Source organism: Pipistrellus kuhlii, unplaced genomic scaffold (genome assembly GCF_014108245.1).
Source record: "Pipistrellus kuhlii isolate mPipKuh1 unplaced genomic scaffold, mPipKuh1.p scaffold_m20_p_75, whole genome shotgun sequence".
Classification (NCBI taxonomy): domain Eukaryota; kingdom Metazoa; phylum Chordata; class Mammalia; order Chiroptera; family Vespertilionidae; genus Pipistrellus; species Pipistrellus kuhlii.
In genome coordinates this window covers 925,027-940,528 of record NW_023425579.1, presented here as the reverse complement: position 1 = coordinate 940,528, position 15,502 = coordinate 925,027, and the positions used below count along the sequence as shown (strand labels likewise).

General features: G+C 44.9%; 1 protein-coding gene across 16 annotated transcripts in view; it reads left to right on the top strand.

Annotated features, from left to right (window-relative positions):
• The window catches only part of ATE1 (arginyltransferase 1), a 42,095-nt gene that overhangs the window by 597 nt on the left and 25,996 nt on the right, over window positions 1-15,502 (top strand). For 3 of the 16 annotated variants that reach the window (XM_045576153.1, XM_045576154.1, XM_036422992.2), the window contains exons 2-7: window positions 4,606-4,668; window positions 6,694-6,797; window positions 8,807-9,061; window positions 10,770-10,981; window positions 12,761-12,889; window positions 13,735-13,863. In XM_045576153.1, the coding sequence (XP_045432109.1) occupies window positions 4,634-4,668; window positions 6,694-6,797; window positions 8,807-9,061; window positions 10,770-10,981; window positions 12,761-12,889; window positions 13,735-13,863 (864 nt within the window). In that variant the 5' untranslated portion in view covers window positions 4,606-4,633. Of the gene's footprint in view, window position 1; window positions 201-1,875; window positions 1,942-4,605; window positions 4,669-6,693; window positions 6,798-8,806; window positions 9,062-10,769; window positions 10,982-12,760; window positions 12,890-13,734; window positions 13,864-15,502 lie in introns of those variants that run through there. The other 13 variants (XM_045576157.1, XM_045576155.1, XM_036422983.2 and 10 more) reach the window with 12 other exon arrangements.

Here is a 15,502-nt window from a genome sequence, read left to right as displayed (position 1 = left end):
TGCTGCGGGCTGCGGGGCTGCCGGCCGGAGGCGTCCGGGCGGCGGCGCGGTGCGTTGTGGGGCGGCGGCGAGTCAGGCGGGGGGCGTCGCGGCCATGGCTTCCTGCGCCGCGCTGTCGTCCAGCCTGGTGGAGTACTTCGAGGGCGAGGACTTCTACCGCTGCGGTTACTGCAAGGATGAGACGGGAAGCCGATCTAACGGTGAGCGGGGCGGGCCGGCCGCCTCGGCTGCGGGGCGGCCTCGGGGTCGCGGCTCCTCGGCTCGGCGGGGCCCGGCCGCCGCCCCCCGCGACTGTCAGGGTGAACCCGGCCGGTGGCACCGGCTTCCGCGGCGGAGCCCCCGAGCGCGTTCCTCCGCCGCCCTGACGCGCGGGCAGCCCGGGCGGAGGACGGGCGCCGGCGCGCCGTGCGGGTCTGTGACGCGGGCGGGGATCCCCGCTGACAGGTGCCCCCGGGACCAGGTCCGGAGGGGACACGGCCGCCGGCGCCGGCGCTGCAGGGAGGCCCGGCGTCGCCGCCTGGGACGCTGACGGAGCCCCTCGCCCGCCATTCCCCCGCCGCCTCCCGGGTGTTGTTTGTAAACAGCGAGGCGGCTGTTCCTCCGCGCCCTCCTCGCGGGGGGAAGCTCGGTCCCGGGAACCGGCTGTGGGCCGGGCCCCGAAGACGCCCTGCCGGCGGGGCCGCTGGCCGAGGGGCGTGGGTGCCCGCGGCGGGCGGCGGTCGGGGCCCCGGCCGCCCTTCTCCTCCGGGAAGGGGTGTGAGGCGCCCCCGGGGGCGGGCGGCGCGGCGGGAGGCCGTCACCGAGAGAGAGAGGAGGAGCGGAACCCGGAAAAACAAACGGGGTGCAAATGACAGGGGACGCGACTCCTTGGGAGAAAAACGCCCGATGGTGACGGCGTTGGCCTGAGGCTGTTAGAGATCCTCCCGGGTCCAGGGCTTTACAATTGTGACTGCGACGGGTGCAATAAAACTAACATTTTAACAGGTTACCCTGTTACCCTGGCCATCCCGCGGAGAGGAAATACTGGGTGAAGACGCCCCATGTTTACAGTCGGGTGGGAGGACCCTGCTATCGGCCTTGCACCTGGAGAGGAGACCGCGTTTTATGGTCCCGGCTTCAGTTCCCATCCCCTTGGCCATGGGACCCGTCTGGGGGGTCAGGCTTTCTTCCCGGGTCTCGTAGGGTGACGTCAGGCTGCGCCGGGCTGTTGGGGTTCTGAGCGCCCTCTGCCCCCCACCTGTCTGCGGGCCGGATGCATTTACTGTTACAACAGAACTCCCAGGCTGTTGCTACGCTCGTTTTAATGGACCTTCCAGTGTGTTCTCAGAGGCTTCGTTTGTTAGGGTTGTGTGATTATTTCACCATCTCGGTAACCCGTACATCTGTAATCACTTTCCTGTTCCTAGGCACTAGGCTTACTTTTAGTTTTTGTAGCTAAAAGGAGTATTATTACATGTTTTTGTCTTGTTTTCAGTGTAAACATATATAAAAATCGGGAGAATTCATATGCACAAGAAAACACTTGCTTTCTAATTTTTCTGAAGAGACTAGCTTACGTTATTGGGGATATTGTTTAACGATGTGATGTAATCTGGTTGCACTAAGAAGCTGAATTTATGATGTCACGGAGACTGTGGACTAAGCCCGAATTAAATGGGATAGCTCTGATGTGTGTTTTTTTTAATTAAGGAGAATATATCATAATTTCCATTTGTATTATGTCAAACCAACAAGTACAAAACATGCAAACTTTTGTTCCTCCTGTGTGACCTAGATTGTCTTTTTTTGCTTCTGTATTCACGTTTTTAAAAAAAAACTGCTTTGAATTTAAGAAGTGCAGAGTGCAGTCTGCAAGGTGACACGTACTTGTCTTTCAGGCATGTGGGCGCATTCCATGACAGTGCAGGACTACCAGGACCTGATCGACCGAGGATGGCGGAGGCAAGTGCGGAGCACAGGCGGCTCCTCTGTTACTCAGGTTCTTATGAGTGAGAGAAAAAATACTGTTTTCTCTTAAAATGTTTTTCTGCTGTTGGGGAGAGGTTTAAGACCTTTTTTGTCCCTTTATGTAATGATTTTGTTCTCTCTCTTTTTAATGATGTTTACCAGGAAAACTTCAAATATATACAGATACAGAGGTACATTATGATGAAGCTCATGTATCTATCACTAGGCTTTAGCAGTTGTCAACATTTTGCCAGTCTTGTTTCCTTGATTCTTTTTGTGTTTTTTTAAGTACGGCATGTTTTTAAATATTTTTTATTATAATTTTATTGATGAGAGAGAGGGGGAGAGAGAGAGAAACATCAGTGGGATAGAGAACATTGATCAATTGCCTCCCTCCCATACACACCCCAACAGGGGATGGAACCAGCAACCTTTTGGTGCATGGGGTCGATGCTCAGCCAACTGAGAGCCACACTGGCCAGGGCTCATCAATTCTTTTTGGTCCCTGCAATGGACTGAATGCTTGTATCCGACCAAACTTTATAGCTTCAATCCTATTCCTGTTACAATGGTATTTGGAGGGGTAGCCTTTGGGAGGTGATTAGCATAAGGGTGGAACTCTCATGAATGAGATTCAGTCCTTTAAGAGAGAGCTCCCTGCCCCTTCTCCCATGTGAGGATGCACTGAGAACAGGAGCCAGGAAGCTTGTCTTCACGAGACACTGACCTGCTGGGCCTTGGTCTTGGACGTCCCAGCCCCAGACCTGTGAGGAATACACTCCTGTTGTTTAGAAGCCACTTAGCCTGTAGCACTTCATGATAGCAGCCCAAGCCGCCTTCTCCCCTCTCACCCCCCCAAAAATAATTTAAACCAAATTTCAGGTGTCACGCCATTATGCCTGTAATAAGTGTGTTTTCTAAGAGAGAAGAGTTCTTTTCCATTTGCTATACCTTACAAAATTAATCTTTGTCTGTGACCTAGTTTTGATTAGATTTTCTGCTCATCTCAGATGTGTGTGTTTTTTTAACAGTTGGTTTATTTAAATTAGGATTTCTTTAAGGCCCACACAGTGCATTGCCTTCGATGGCTAAGATTTCTTTGGTAGTTATTTTTATGTGGATGATTTTAAAGTAACTGTTAGGCAGTTCCTTACACAAGTAGTATGAGCAGTGTTAAGTGCCCTGTGCCAATCAATAAACCTGGGATTAAGCACAGATGAAACTTAACAACTTCTCTTAAACTCAATAATGACGGGGTTCGAAAGCAGACACAGGTCAGGTGCCGAAGGACTTGGTGTCCCCGATGAGGAGCCTTTCCAAAGGCAGAAGGGACCGCTGATGCTGATGGACAGGAGTGTGATGGCACTTGAGATTTGGGAATCGTTGTTTACATAGCAGAGAAGTGTCTGAGGGGTGATCCGAGAGGCGAAGACTGGTTCCAGGGTGATGCAGGGCCGGGCTGTAGGCTCAGCAGTGGCGAGAGACAGGAGGGACAGATTGGAGGTTTATTTATTTTACTTCTTTTTCAAAATATATTTTTATTGATTTCAGAGAGGAAGGGAGAGAAAAACATCAGGGATGAGAGAGAATCATTGATTGGCTGCCTCCTTCATGTCCCATACTGGGGATCGAGCCTGCAACCTGGGCATATGCCCTTGGCCGGAATTGAACTCAGGACCCTTCAGTTCGAAGGCCAATGCTCTGTCCACTGACCCAAACTGACCAGGGCTGAAGGTTCATTTTAGAAGCAGAAAGATTGCTGACAGGAAATAGAGCTCATTAGAGGGAGGAGTCTAAGATAACTCTTCGGTTCCTGGCTCAGGAACTGAACTGAACTGAATATTCGTTTGGGCTGCCATAACAATATGCCACAGATGGGCCAGCTTAGCAAAAATTTGTTTTCTCTCAGATCCGGAGGCTGGAAGTTCAAAACCAAGGTGTCCAGAGCTCTGGTTTCTACTGAGGCCTCTCCTTGGCTTGCACATGGCCGCCTCTCCCTGTGTCCACAGAGGATCCTTCTTTTTGGGTGGACTTCCCTGGTTCTTCATTCCTTTGTTTCCATTTTCTTTTCTTATAAGGATGTATATCAGACTGGATTGCGGCTCATTTTAATGGCTTCTTTTTAACCCAATCACCTCTTTAAAGGCCTTCTCTCTAAGCACAGTCATCTTATGGGGTTCTGGGAATTAGGGCTTTAACGTAGGAATTTCAGCCCACAGAGCCATGGCTCTGCCATTAACTGAATCTGGAAAGCATGAAAGGAACAGGTTGATGTGGGAGTACTTTGTGCTGTTGCACCTGGAACCCCCAAGAGTGGCTATTCAGGCAGCTATGTGCCTTGGTCCCACCGCCTCCAGGGCAGTTGTCTCCGCCCTGTAGTGAGGATCTGGGTGGTAGCTCAGGCATGGAATGGGTGGCAGTGCTGCTGAGGAGGTGACAGGATTGGCCTGGGAGTGCAGGGTAAAGTCTAGCAGGAGAAGCTGGCCTCAGCACACCCACATTGCAAGATGTCACTTAGGAAGAGTCACTAAACCTACATGGGTTTCTGCGCTATTGATTAGATTTTTTCCCCCAATTAAGTTTGTGCTTCTATAGTAATCTATTTTGGTATATATGAGAAATACATAAGAAACTAACAAAACTATTTTACAATTTTAGAAGTGGGAGATACGTGTACAAGCCTGTGATGAATAAAACATGTTGTCCTCAATACACTATAAGGTAAGAATTTGGTTAATAAAAAGAGGCTCCATAATATGAAGATTGTGTACTTTTTTAGTAGAGTCTTGCTTATTTTAAATGTTAAATTTCATTCTAAGTAGGCCAGACTGAGGGACCCCGAGGATCAGGCCGAGACGGGTGAGTCCTAGGTTGCTAGCGGGCACAGGCCAGTCCGAGAGAGCCCACTGGTGCGCAAATCCATGCACTGGGCCTCTAGTGTAAAAATAGATGAAAAACTATCCTCTTCATTTGGCAGTGTAGTCAGAGAATCCATGGAATATTGGGGAAAGATTGGTAAATACTCAAACTACTTTTAATAATTTATTTATTTATTTATTTATTTATTTATTTATTTTATTGATTTTGTACAGAGAGGAAGGGAGAGAGATAGCGAGTTAGAAACATCGACCAGAAAGAGTCATCGATCAGCTGCCTCCTGCACACCCCCCACCGGAGACATGCCCGCAACCAAGATACATGCCCCTGACAGGAATCGAACCTGGAACCCTTCAGTCCCCAAGCCGACGCTCTATCCATTGAGCCAAACCGGTTTCGGCTCAAACTACTTTTAGATATCAAATTTTTATAGGATTAGCTCAGGGCTTTCCCCTCTTCTAGCATGTAACTTCACATTGCATACATCCTGGCAGTACGAAATTGGATTTGGGGGAAGAGGAGCAGCCGGAGGGCTCAAACCTGAACTGCCACGTGCATTCAGAGGCCACTTTCCTTCACTAGAAAGCTTAATCTGAAAAGCCTTATTTTCCTACAAAGTATTCAGTTTTTCATAATCTTTTGGGTTTACCCTCTGCCCCCTTCACCACATCCTAATATGAAAAGATTTTCTCTCTCTGGCCAGGTAGCTCAGTTTTATTGGTACCTATCTTTGTAGCAGGCCCTCCTCAAGTGTCTGGCAATTCCAGCTTTCCAGGGTCCCATTGGGAATCCCGTGTGCCATGCGGGTCTTGCTTACTGTGGGCTTTGAGCAGGGGATCTGGCTGGGCTGTCCCCCATTGTCAGTGCTTTCAGGTCTGATCACGTTGGGAGAGAAGGCCTCACCTCCGGGAGGTCTCAGTACAGTCCGTCGCTCCCCACATGCTTGTGGCCCTCATGTTGGAGGCTCTGTCTCCCTCTCATGAAACTGCAGTTTTCTACTGGGCTGTGAGGGAGTCCTCTGTACAGGGCCAGGAGGGCACCTGACATCCACCTGCTTCCAGAACCTACTTTCAGGGCTCTTTCTAGTTGTAGATGCACCTTCTTGCACATCCCCTGTGGTGTCTGACACAAGTAGCAGCAGCCCCTGAGACTGGTATGGGTAATGCAGATACAATGGGTATCCTTTGGGCTTCTCTCACTGTTGGTTCAGGGTTAACTTTCTTTGGCCTGCTCAGTCAGCTACCACTTGTACTTCTGCTTTCCAGCTTCCGGCATTTCTCCCATCCTCTTTTTCCTGGTATATTATGTCTTTTCCCCCTAATCCTTAGTTTTAGTGAGATTTGAGGTGAAGTTAGAGCAGTGGTTCTCAACCTTTCTAATGCTGCAACCCTTTCTTTAATACAGTTCCTCATGTTCTGGTGACCCACAACCATAACATTAGTTTCATTGCTACTTTATAACTGTAATTTTGCTACTGTTATGAATCGTAATGTAAATATCTGTGCTTTCCGATGGTCTTAGGCGACCCTGCTAGCAGTTCTCAACCTGTGGATCCCACAGGTTGAGAACCGCTGCTGTAGAGCCTTACAGATACTTACATTACAATTCATTAACAGAAGCAAAATTACAGTTATGAAGTAGCAATGAAAATAATGTTATGGTTGGGGGTCACCACAACATGAGGAACTGTATTAAAGGGTCACGGCATTAGCAAGGTTGAGGACCACTGGTTAGAGGCTACATTAAGCCTTGCCTTTATCCAGAAATCCCAGGCATAAACGATGTCTCAGTATACTGGATACTGTCCATAACTGGCTCATTTCTTCAGCGTTTGAGTTCATTTTTTAAAAATTTATTTTGCTTTCCTAGGTGCCAAGCTTTACAGTTTCAGCCATCAAAATCTCACAAGAAGGTTTTGAAAAAAATGTTGAAATTTCTGGCTAAAGGGGAAATTTCCAAAGGAAGTTGTGAGGGTAAGATGAGATGGGGTTAAAACTGTTGACTTTAAAATGATGTCTCTCTCCAGGGTTCTTACTTTCCGTCAGGGAACAGGGTCCTCACCACAGTCAGGTACCACTGTTTCTGTGACAACATTTCCTCGGGAACAGCTGTTACTATTCCCTGGCTCCACATCAAGGGTGTGGGAAATGGATGTGAGAGCAAGTCTTGCTTGATGAAAGATTGAGGGTCTTTTTCGAGGTACAGTGTTCTGGAGTTTATGGAAATTGTAGCTTTCATGGTTCTTTGGCAACTCTTCTCTCACTCGATCCCAGTAATATCCTTGTGAAGGAAACGGGAAGGGGACCGCTCTGGAGACCAAGTGCTCACATGCAACTTGCATGTGATTGCAGTCCCTTTGGCTGTGAAGTGAGACTGACTTCAGTAGCTACATTGCCTCAAGTTCTGTTTCTCACTTGTCTGGTCAATTTTGAATTATGTGGGAATTTTTTTTAAATGCATGATTTTTTTTTTTTAAATATATTTTATTGATTTTTCACAGAGAGGAAGAGAGAGGATAAGAGTCAGAAACATCGATGAGAGAGAATCATCGATCAGCTGCCTCTTACACACCCCCTACCGGGGATGTGCCCGCAACCGAGGTACATGCCCTTGACCAGAATCGAATCTGGGACCTTTCAGTCCTCAGGCCAACGCTCTATCCACTGAGCCAAACTGGTCTCCGCTAAATGCATGAAATTCTTAAAGATAATTAGTAACATTTAATTAACTGTGGTTACGGATACTTTGCATTTTCAGTTTTGTTACTTAAAAAACAAACAAAAAACCCTTTTCTTATAGGCAGTGCCTATAAATACATAAATAAGAATTGAGAGGGCACCCATTCTTCAAGCCCTTGCTTCCTTCTGCCCTAGGAAATGCCTTATGTTAGGAGCCTCCCACCCCCATCTTAGCTTGTTACTTCATTCCCCAAGTGTGTTTTGATGCCTACAATGTCCCAATCCCTTTTTTAAGCACTGGAGAGGCAGTGGCCCGCAAGACACTCTCCTGTACTTTGCCCCCCTCATGCACTGTCCATATGGACCAGGATTCAGGCAGGTGGGAGCTAACTGGGCAGAGCCGGACAGCAAAGAGGCCAGAGGCTTGGGTCACGGAGGGTCAGGAGCAGTTGGAGCTTTGGGAGCATCAGGATGTTGGCCGAGCTCTGCTTATTGTCCACTGTGATCTTACAGGTTAAATGGATTTTGTTGGTTAGTCAGTACAAACTGTTCAGTGGCTGAGAATCATGTTCTGGGTTTCAAAAACTATTTAGATAAGCTTTGAGAACGCTGTTCATTTGCAAAGTGATGGTTGCCTGCCCTTTTTATTTTTAATATATATTTTATTGTTGGTAGTATTACAGACATCTACCATTTACACACACACACACACACACACACACACACACACACACCAGTTGCCTGTCTTTTTATGTAGCTTTTATGCTAGGTTTTTTATTTGACTTGTATAATTTTCTGAATTACTTACTGCTACAACTTAGTTAATAGAAGTGATGTACTCATTAGGGTGAAAGCTGTAACACAGAGACACCAAAATGCAGGGACTAAACAGTGATAGCAATCTATTCCTCCCTCACACAGCAGTCGGAGTGGTATGACAGGCTGGCCATTTTGGGCTGCCCTCCTTATGTTCCCAAGGTTGCTCTGGTTCTTACTGATCCTGCCAGTGGGGAGGGGAAATGATGGAAGTTCAGGGCACATATTTCCTTTAGAACAAGGGAGGCATCTTTAGATTATCCGTTTGGTTATGTTTTGTTGGTGGGAACTTGGTCCCGACTGACAGGAGGGCAGTGCGGTCCCTTGCGGGGCTGCCCGGTCCTGGCTGCAGCTCTGCTGCGCGGGGGGCGGGAGGGTGGATCTGTGGACACACAGGAGCTTCTGCTGCGGAGGGTAAAGGGACATTGCTCCCTTCGGGTGCCTTCACTGTGTCTGGCTGATGGACTTTGCTGCTTTCTTATTTGTAGATGAGCCTATGGAGCCCAGCATGGAGGATGCTGTTGCCGGGGACATGGCGCTCATCAATAGATTGGATCTACAATGTGACCTTAAACAGCTCGGCGATAACCTCAAAGACAGCTTACAGAGGGAAGTGAAGAAGAAAGGAAAAAGCACAAAGAAAGAGGAATCTAAGGAATGTATTCAGTCACAGGACAGGAACGAGGAGCAGGGCTCCGGGGAACCGTCTCACGCGGTGGAAGTGCACGCAGTTCCTAAGCCAGGTACCGCCGCTGTCCGACGTCCTCTCAGGTGCCCCTGGTGGTGGGAATGTGACCGGTCAGCTGGAAACGAGAGTCACTCCTGAATCCACAAAACCGATCTGTTTTAGACAGCTTACTGCCTGGGTTAAAACCAATGTCTAATAACCCTGACAATAGCCTCATTATCCCCAAACTCATTTGAAAAGAGCTCCATTTCTTCTTACTACCTTAGGGCCCTCGAAGCTTGAGAACCAAACCTTTTTAGTGAAAATATATGCTAAGCATTTTTATTTTTGGTGTTAAGTGAGACAAAGTAATTTTCGGTATTATGTCCACAGTATAGACATCGTAAAATTCTTGTTTATCATTAGTTTTCTTTAGGCAATCATAATAAATTTTAATTTAAAAAATTTTGGATTTTGATATTTAATTTCACTTTTAAAAAGGAAAGATTTTCTTCTATATTTTCACTTATAAAATAATTAAGTTTAAAAGTTTTATTAACCATTAAATGAGTATATAATGTGCTTGTGTGCAAGAATGTGTATACAATTCTTTTAACATTTTATAAAAATAATTTGGATTGTTTTTATGCTTCATTTCTTAAATTTGTTCTTATGTTTAAGAACAAGGGATTTTTAGTACTACTTAGTACTATTTTAGTTTTCTTTGCTACATATATAAAAGCACAGAAAACCGTGTTTTTGTTGAATAGAGTGTTTTTTATGTAAGACTTTAGTGGCATTTAAATTGATGTTGGTCTGAGATTTTATCCTAAAAATGAGAATAAGCCATTAAAATATTTTGAATGATTTAGGTAATTTCCTTCAATTTTTACTAGAGTGATAGGGTTAGTTCTTTTATTTTCAATTTTTTTATTATAAAAATTACTTGTATATCAGATTAAAAAGCCATTTTGGAGAATTTCAAACAGACACATGAAGATAGAATATTATAATGAACTTCCATGTACCCTCCCCTCATTTGAAAGAGTCACTGACTTACAGTTGACTGTTTTTGTTGTATTGATAGTATTACAGATATCTCCCATTTTTGGTACTACAGTTTCTACTATGAGGATTACTTGTGAACTGCTGTTACTATAATATTATACTGGCCCATATCAAGGATATGGGAAATGGATGCCAGGAGGAGTCTAGCTTGGTATAAGGTTAAAAGTCATTTTCCATATGTGATATCCTGGAATTGTGGGGTCCCAGATAGTTAAAATTTTTATCTTTTAAAAAGGTTTGATTACAATTCTGGTTCACTAGAGTTAACTGATGCGACTCCTCCGGTGGAGAGAGACACACTGTCAACTGTATAAAAGTGTTTTTGGTTGAGAACCCGCCCAGTGTGCTCTGGGAGCAGCACATCTTTCCACCTGGGGCTGAGCATGTCTCTGTCCCCAGTGCTCAGAAGTGTGGGCCAGAGGCAGCCATATCCTGAGCAGAAGATACTTGATTGTGTTCTGTCACTCACAATGGCAGAGAGGAAGTAAAATATTTGTTTAGAAGAGAGATTTTCAACAATAAGAGATCTGGAAAGTTCTGTGCCTCTTGACCTTCTTCAGCAATTCTTGCTTCAAAGGTAGAATTTTAAGATTAACTTTGGGCTTCAAACCAGGACCCTCTCAGACACCTGCCCTGAAACTCACCTGACAGCTGCATCTCTCTGGCATCTTCGAGAGTCAAATGTGATTGGTTCTATATTCTGAAATTCTTTTTAGGCAAAGGGGCAGATTTGAGCAAGCCTCCATGTCGGAAAGCAAAGGAAATCCGGAAGGAGAGGAAGAGGTTAAAGCTCATGCAGCAGAGCCAGGCCGGAGAGCCTGACGGCTTCCAGGCTCCACGGGAACCAAAGACCAAACCCAACCAGCCCAAATCGCTGGAAGAGTTAATTTTTGAATCTTTACCAGAGGATGCGTCACATAAGTTAGAGGTACTTTGGAGAACATACAATGTTTTGTTTTGCTTTGTTTTTTTGTTGAGTCCCTCGTATATTTTCATTTTAAGTTATATTAATCCATTGATACATTGTTTAAACTGGGAAATTAAAGTGGATTGGATGGAGTAGCATTTGTGTTTACTAAGTCAGCTGCTACTTGAGAGAAATTTAAGATAAAAAAAAACAGGCAGTTTGACTCAAGTTAAAGCAAATCCAGGTTTTTGCATGTTTTGCTGCGTAAAGTTTCTGGCTTTCTGTATCCTTTGATTGAAATTTAGTAGTTAAAGTAAAAAAAGCAAAAAACACCTATTTGAATTTCACGTTTGGCAGTTTTGGTTTAGATAGTGAAGGAGAAGAGGTCAGTGAGGCGCATCACTGTTGTTCTGTCCTCCTGATCTTGGTCAAGCAGCAGCATCACCTGTGCAGGCCAGCATTTAGGGCATAACGAAGTGGTACTTAGTCGTCCTGCTGTAATAAACCTCTCATTACTTTCCCCCAGCCAGATAAGCATGGTAGAAATACTTTTTAAGTGTTCCTGTCATTTTTCCCAAATTGATTTACATTCCAGATTAAGTCTAGATTTTTCAGTATTTGTTTGGTATTTATACCTTGTTTTCTAAAACATGAGCCATGATGATACTATCATATTCTCATACGTGATTAGTAACTGCTCAGCCTTTGAGTTTATAGTTTAATGTCACCTAAGAACATTTCTTATCACTGAAGATTTGATATTAAAAGCTAACTTTAATATAGTGTAATGTAAACCTTAGGACAATATGTTGTCAGGTGTAACTTTTAACAGCTTTCACTCATACTTCCTGGCTACTCTGATTTTGTTCTTGATTTTCTCCTTCCCAACTTTAAGAAAGGAATTAACACTCTAAACATTTTATGAGGAGTCATTATTTTTTATAAATAGTAAGGTATTCAGGGCACCAGGCACATCTAACCTAGCTGTTTACAGTAGACAGCTTTTGCTTTTTAATGTAGTGGCTCCCTGGACAGATAGAGACCTGCTGCCCACCGTCACGCTTTCTTCGTAGGAGAATTACTTCTCAGGCCTGCCTGACATGTGCCTTTTTATTAGATTGCTTTTGATTTTCTGTTTTACTATCCTGTTCTGCTAGCCCATTTTGACTGGTTAGTAACTAATTAATATTAAAGTAAATATTAGCTATTACTGCTTGCAATTACTGTTTTTAACTCTTCCTCATTTTACATATGAGTAATCTAAGTTACACTGGTTAACTTGTATATTGAGCACGACGGTGACGTTAAGATCTGAGTTGGAGTCTCCATTTTTAGCCATGTCATAAAATAGGAGCATACTGTTGTCTTTTACACTCATAAAAAAGGTGGTAAGTTTAGCATTAGCAACAGCTCATCAGTGTGTCCAAAAATATATTCACATTTCCAGAATTGCTGACTGACTAACCGCAGGTGAGTTGCTCACGGCTAGGCTGGAAGAGTGTGTATTTGTGTTTGTACCCTGAGTGTCAGAGAGCAGCTTCCATAGTGGGGTCCCAGACTTCAGCTAGTCTTAGAATTGAGGCAGGGTCTTCTGCCTTCTTACTGAGCCTGTATGTTGGAGAAATGACATTTTACATTTATTTACTAACTGGTAGATTTTTAATGTTAAACTGTTACATATTTATGCATTAATGTTTGTATTGGAGCATTTGGTTCTTTTTGGGTGGGAGTAATTGTTAATGCATATTCCATGGAATAAGCACATGAATTAATGGACATTGTTTTTAACTCCTTCTGAAGGTGAGGGTGGTGAGATCATCTCCACCAAGTTCTCAGTTCAAAGCCACAATGCTGGAGTCGTACCAGGTCTATAAACGATACCAGATGGTTATTCACAACCACTCACCTGATGAACCAACTGTCAGCCAGGTCAGCAGGCCAAGCACACGGAACTCTCCCTTCCACTCGATGTCCCTGTATGAACTCTGGGTTTACTTGGGATGCATTTTATTTATATGCTGTTTGCAGCATATCTGCCAAGAGACAGAACTGGATTGACGGACATTCTGAAAGTGCAAATTGTGCCTAGTGCCAGTCGTATGATTTCAAAGTGGAAAAGGAACACACAAAATGAATTATCTTCAATTAAAACCACTATGTTTAGATGCATTTATCTAAAAATAATAGAGGTCTAAGTAAAAATATTTGAGAAAAATGCAAAAAGCCTTTGCATTTTATGGTAGACATACTTTGCACAACAGGTTAATACGCTCCCTATTTTTAAGCCACATGTAGAAGGAATCATTCATAGCAGCTGCCTTACTCTGTTAATATACTGCCCAGACTCAACTGAGGAGAGTTAGAAAAGTAAGAGTATTTGAACAGAAATCCTCATTGCTTATACTTTCATAAATCAAATCACTCAGGAAAAATCTGGATGAGAAAAAAGCTTATAGCACTTGCCTTGTGGTGGTGACAAAAGAAGCGGCCATGGCCATCAGCAGCCGCATTGACTTCAGGGCGTGCAGAAAACTGCGTAGGTGGGTCGAGGGAAACCCCAAACAGAGGAAGATCCAAGTCTTGGCCTTTGTTAGTGTGAAGTTAGTGCTTTGGGTTCTATGCCCGTCACCTCCCAGGGTCACTCGTTTCCTGGAGAACCCAGTGCTGAGCTTTGGAAGGGGAATTGCGGAGATCTTACTGGGCCTCACCTTCAGAAGCGCGTCCTCGGGCGGCGTGTTTCAATAGTGTGTGCTTGTATCTTCCTTGCTCTGAAGGTGAGGTTAGTGCCTGTCTCCTTTGAGGACCCAGAGTTCAAGTCGTCCCTCAGCCAGTCGTTTTCTTTGTATGTCAAGTATCAAATGGCCATACACCAGGATCCGCCCGAGGAGTGTGGGAAGACCGAGGTACCTTTGTTACACGTTTCCTATGTGATGGGCGTGGGTGTGAAGAAGTAATATAATTTCTTATGCCACTTAATCTGTTCAGTGGAGTATATAATACTCTACTTTCAGTGTGAGATACTGAATGTTATGAAAATGCGTTATACATGTCGACATTTTAAATCCTCCTGGAAAAAGATGTGTTCTTACGCGATGTTCTGCCCAGGAACCGGAATGCAGTGTGTGTATCTGTTGTCATCAGGCCGAGTCAGCAGACATCACTGTGTGCTCGTTACCGCCAGTCTTCGTACCCCAAATCCTGTCTGTGCCATGTTCTTCCTGCACATGCCTGCGCACAATTTAATCTTAGGTCAGGCACAGAAGAGATGGACAGCAGTGACTAGCAGTGACGTGGTGCAGTGTAGCAGGGAATATAATAAAGCTATGTGAGCTTGTCTTTCTCATTACCAAGGGAGGAGCATGTACGCCCGGATACACTGGACACGGGTGATTGGCGTCCTGGGTGGGCGGAATGGCATGGCAGGAGAGTGCCTCACACCGCCCAGAGTGGTGTGCTGTGTAACACCTACCAATTGTTTATTGCTGGGACTTCTCATTTGATATTTTTGGACTGCTGTTGGCAGTGGGTAACAATTCTTGGGGGTGCTGAGTAGCTCTCTGCTCCTACGGCCGCTGCTCTCTGGCTCCTTTCTCTCCGAGGGACATCCTTGCTTCATGAGCAGGATCTTCTCTAAACAAGATAGTAAATTGGGGCTCACTGGTAGGCAACAGCAGGCCTGTGAGCTGCCTAGCAACCCTGTGTAAGGAGGTGTCACTGCTGCAGATGTTCCTACCGCGATGGAGGCTGTTCCAGGGTCCTGTGCTTTGGTGGATACTGTTTGCTACAGGAGTTCAGAGCATTACTGTGAGCGATGCAGAGAAGGAGACCTGCACGCCTCAGCGGTGCTTGTTTAGGGGAAGGCTGTCTTACATGAGGCATACGTGGTCAGACAGTGAACGTGGTCATGAAAAGGGAAGGTCACCCTGGGTCCGCCCTGACCTGGAAGAGAAACACAGGATCTAATGGAATACTGGGTTGTGCATGGCTCCAGCCAGCAGGTGGCGCCCTGGCTCCAGAACAGGTCTAGGCTTTGATCAGGGTCAGCCCTGCCAGTAGGGGATACATCCTGGGAAGGAGGATAAATGCTTTCCTTCTGCTGTTGGGTAGAAGCAGTTTGCATCAAGGCGTTGAATATGATAATTACAGATGATTGGTTGCTTGTGAAAGATTTAATTTTTTTTGGAATTTAACTTACACATTTTCAGCTTCATTTCCCCTCTTAGTAGTCTTACTCTGTGTGTATGAAAATAATAGCTTACGTTTAGAAAGTTACCACTGTATCAGACTGACAGTTCCTTCAAGTATGCAGACAAACCTGTCATGTGCATAGGCATGCACTATTTTATCAATATCTAACTCATAATGGAGGCAAGCTCTGAGCATTTTGAAATATTTTTCATATTTTTTTAAGGTCAGGGCTAACTTAGCTGAATAAAGTAGAGGGCTTAGGCAATTGTTGGTATTTTAATTCAATTAAAAAAAAACACTTTTTATGAGCAACTTCTAAATCAGGGTACTTTCATATTGTAATCCGTCTTAAGG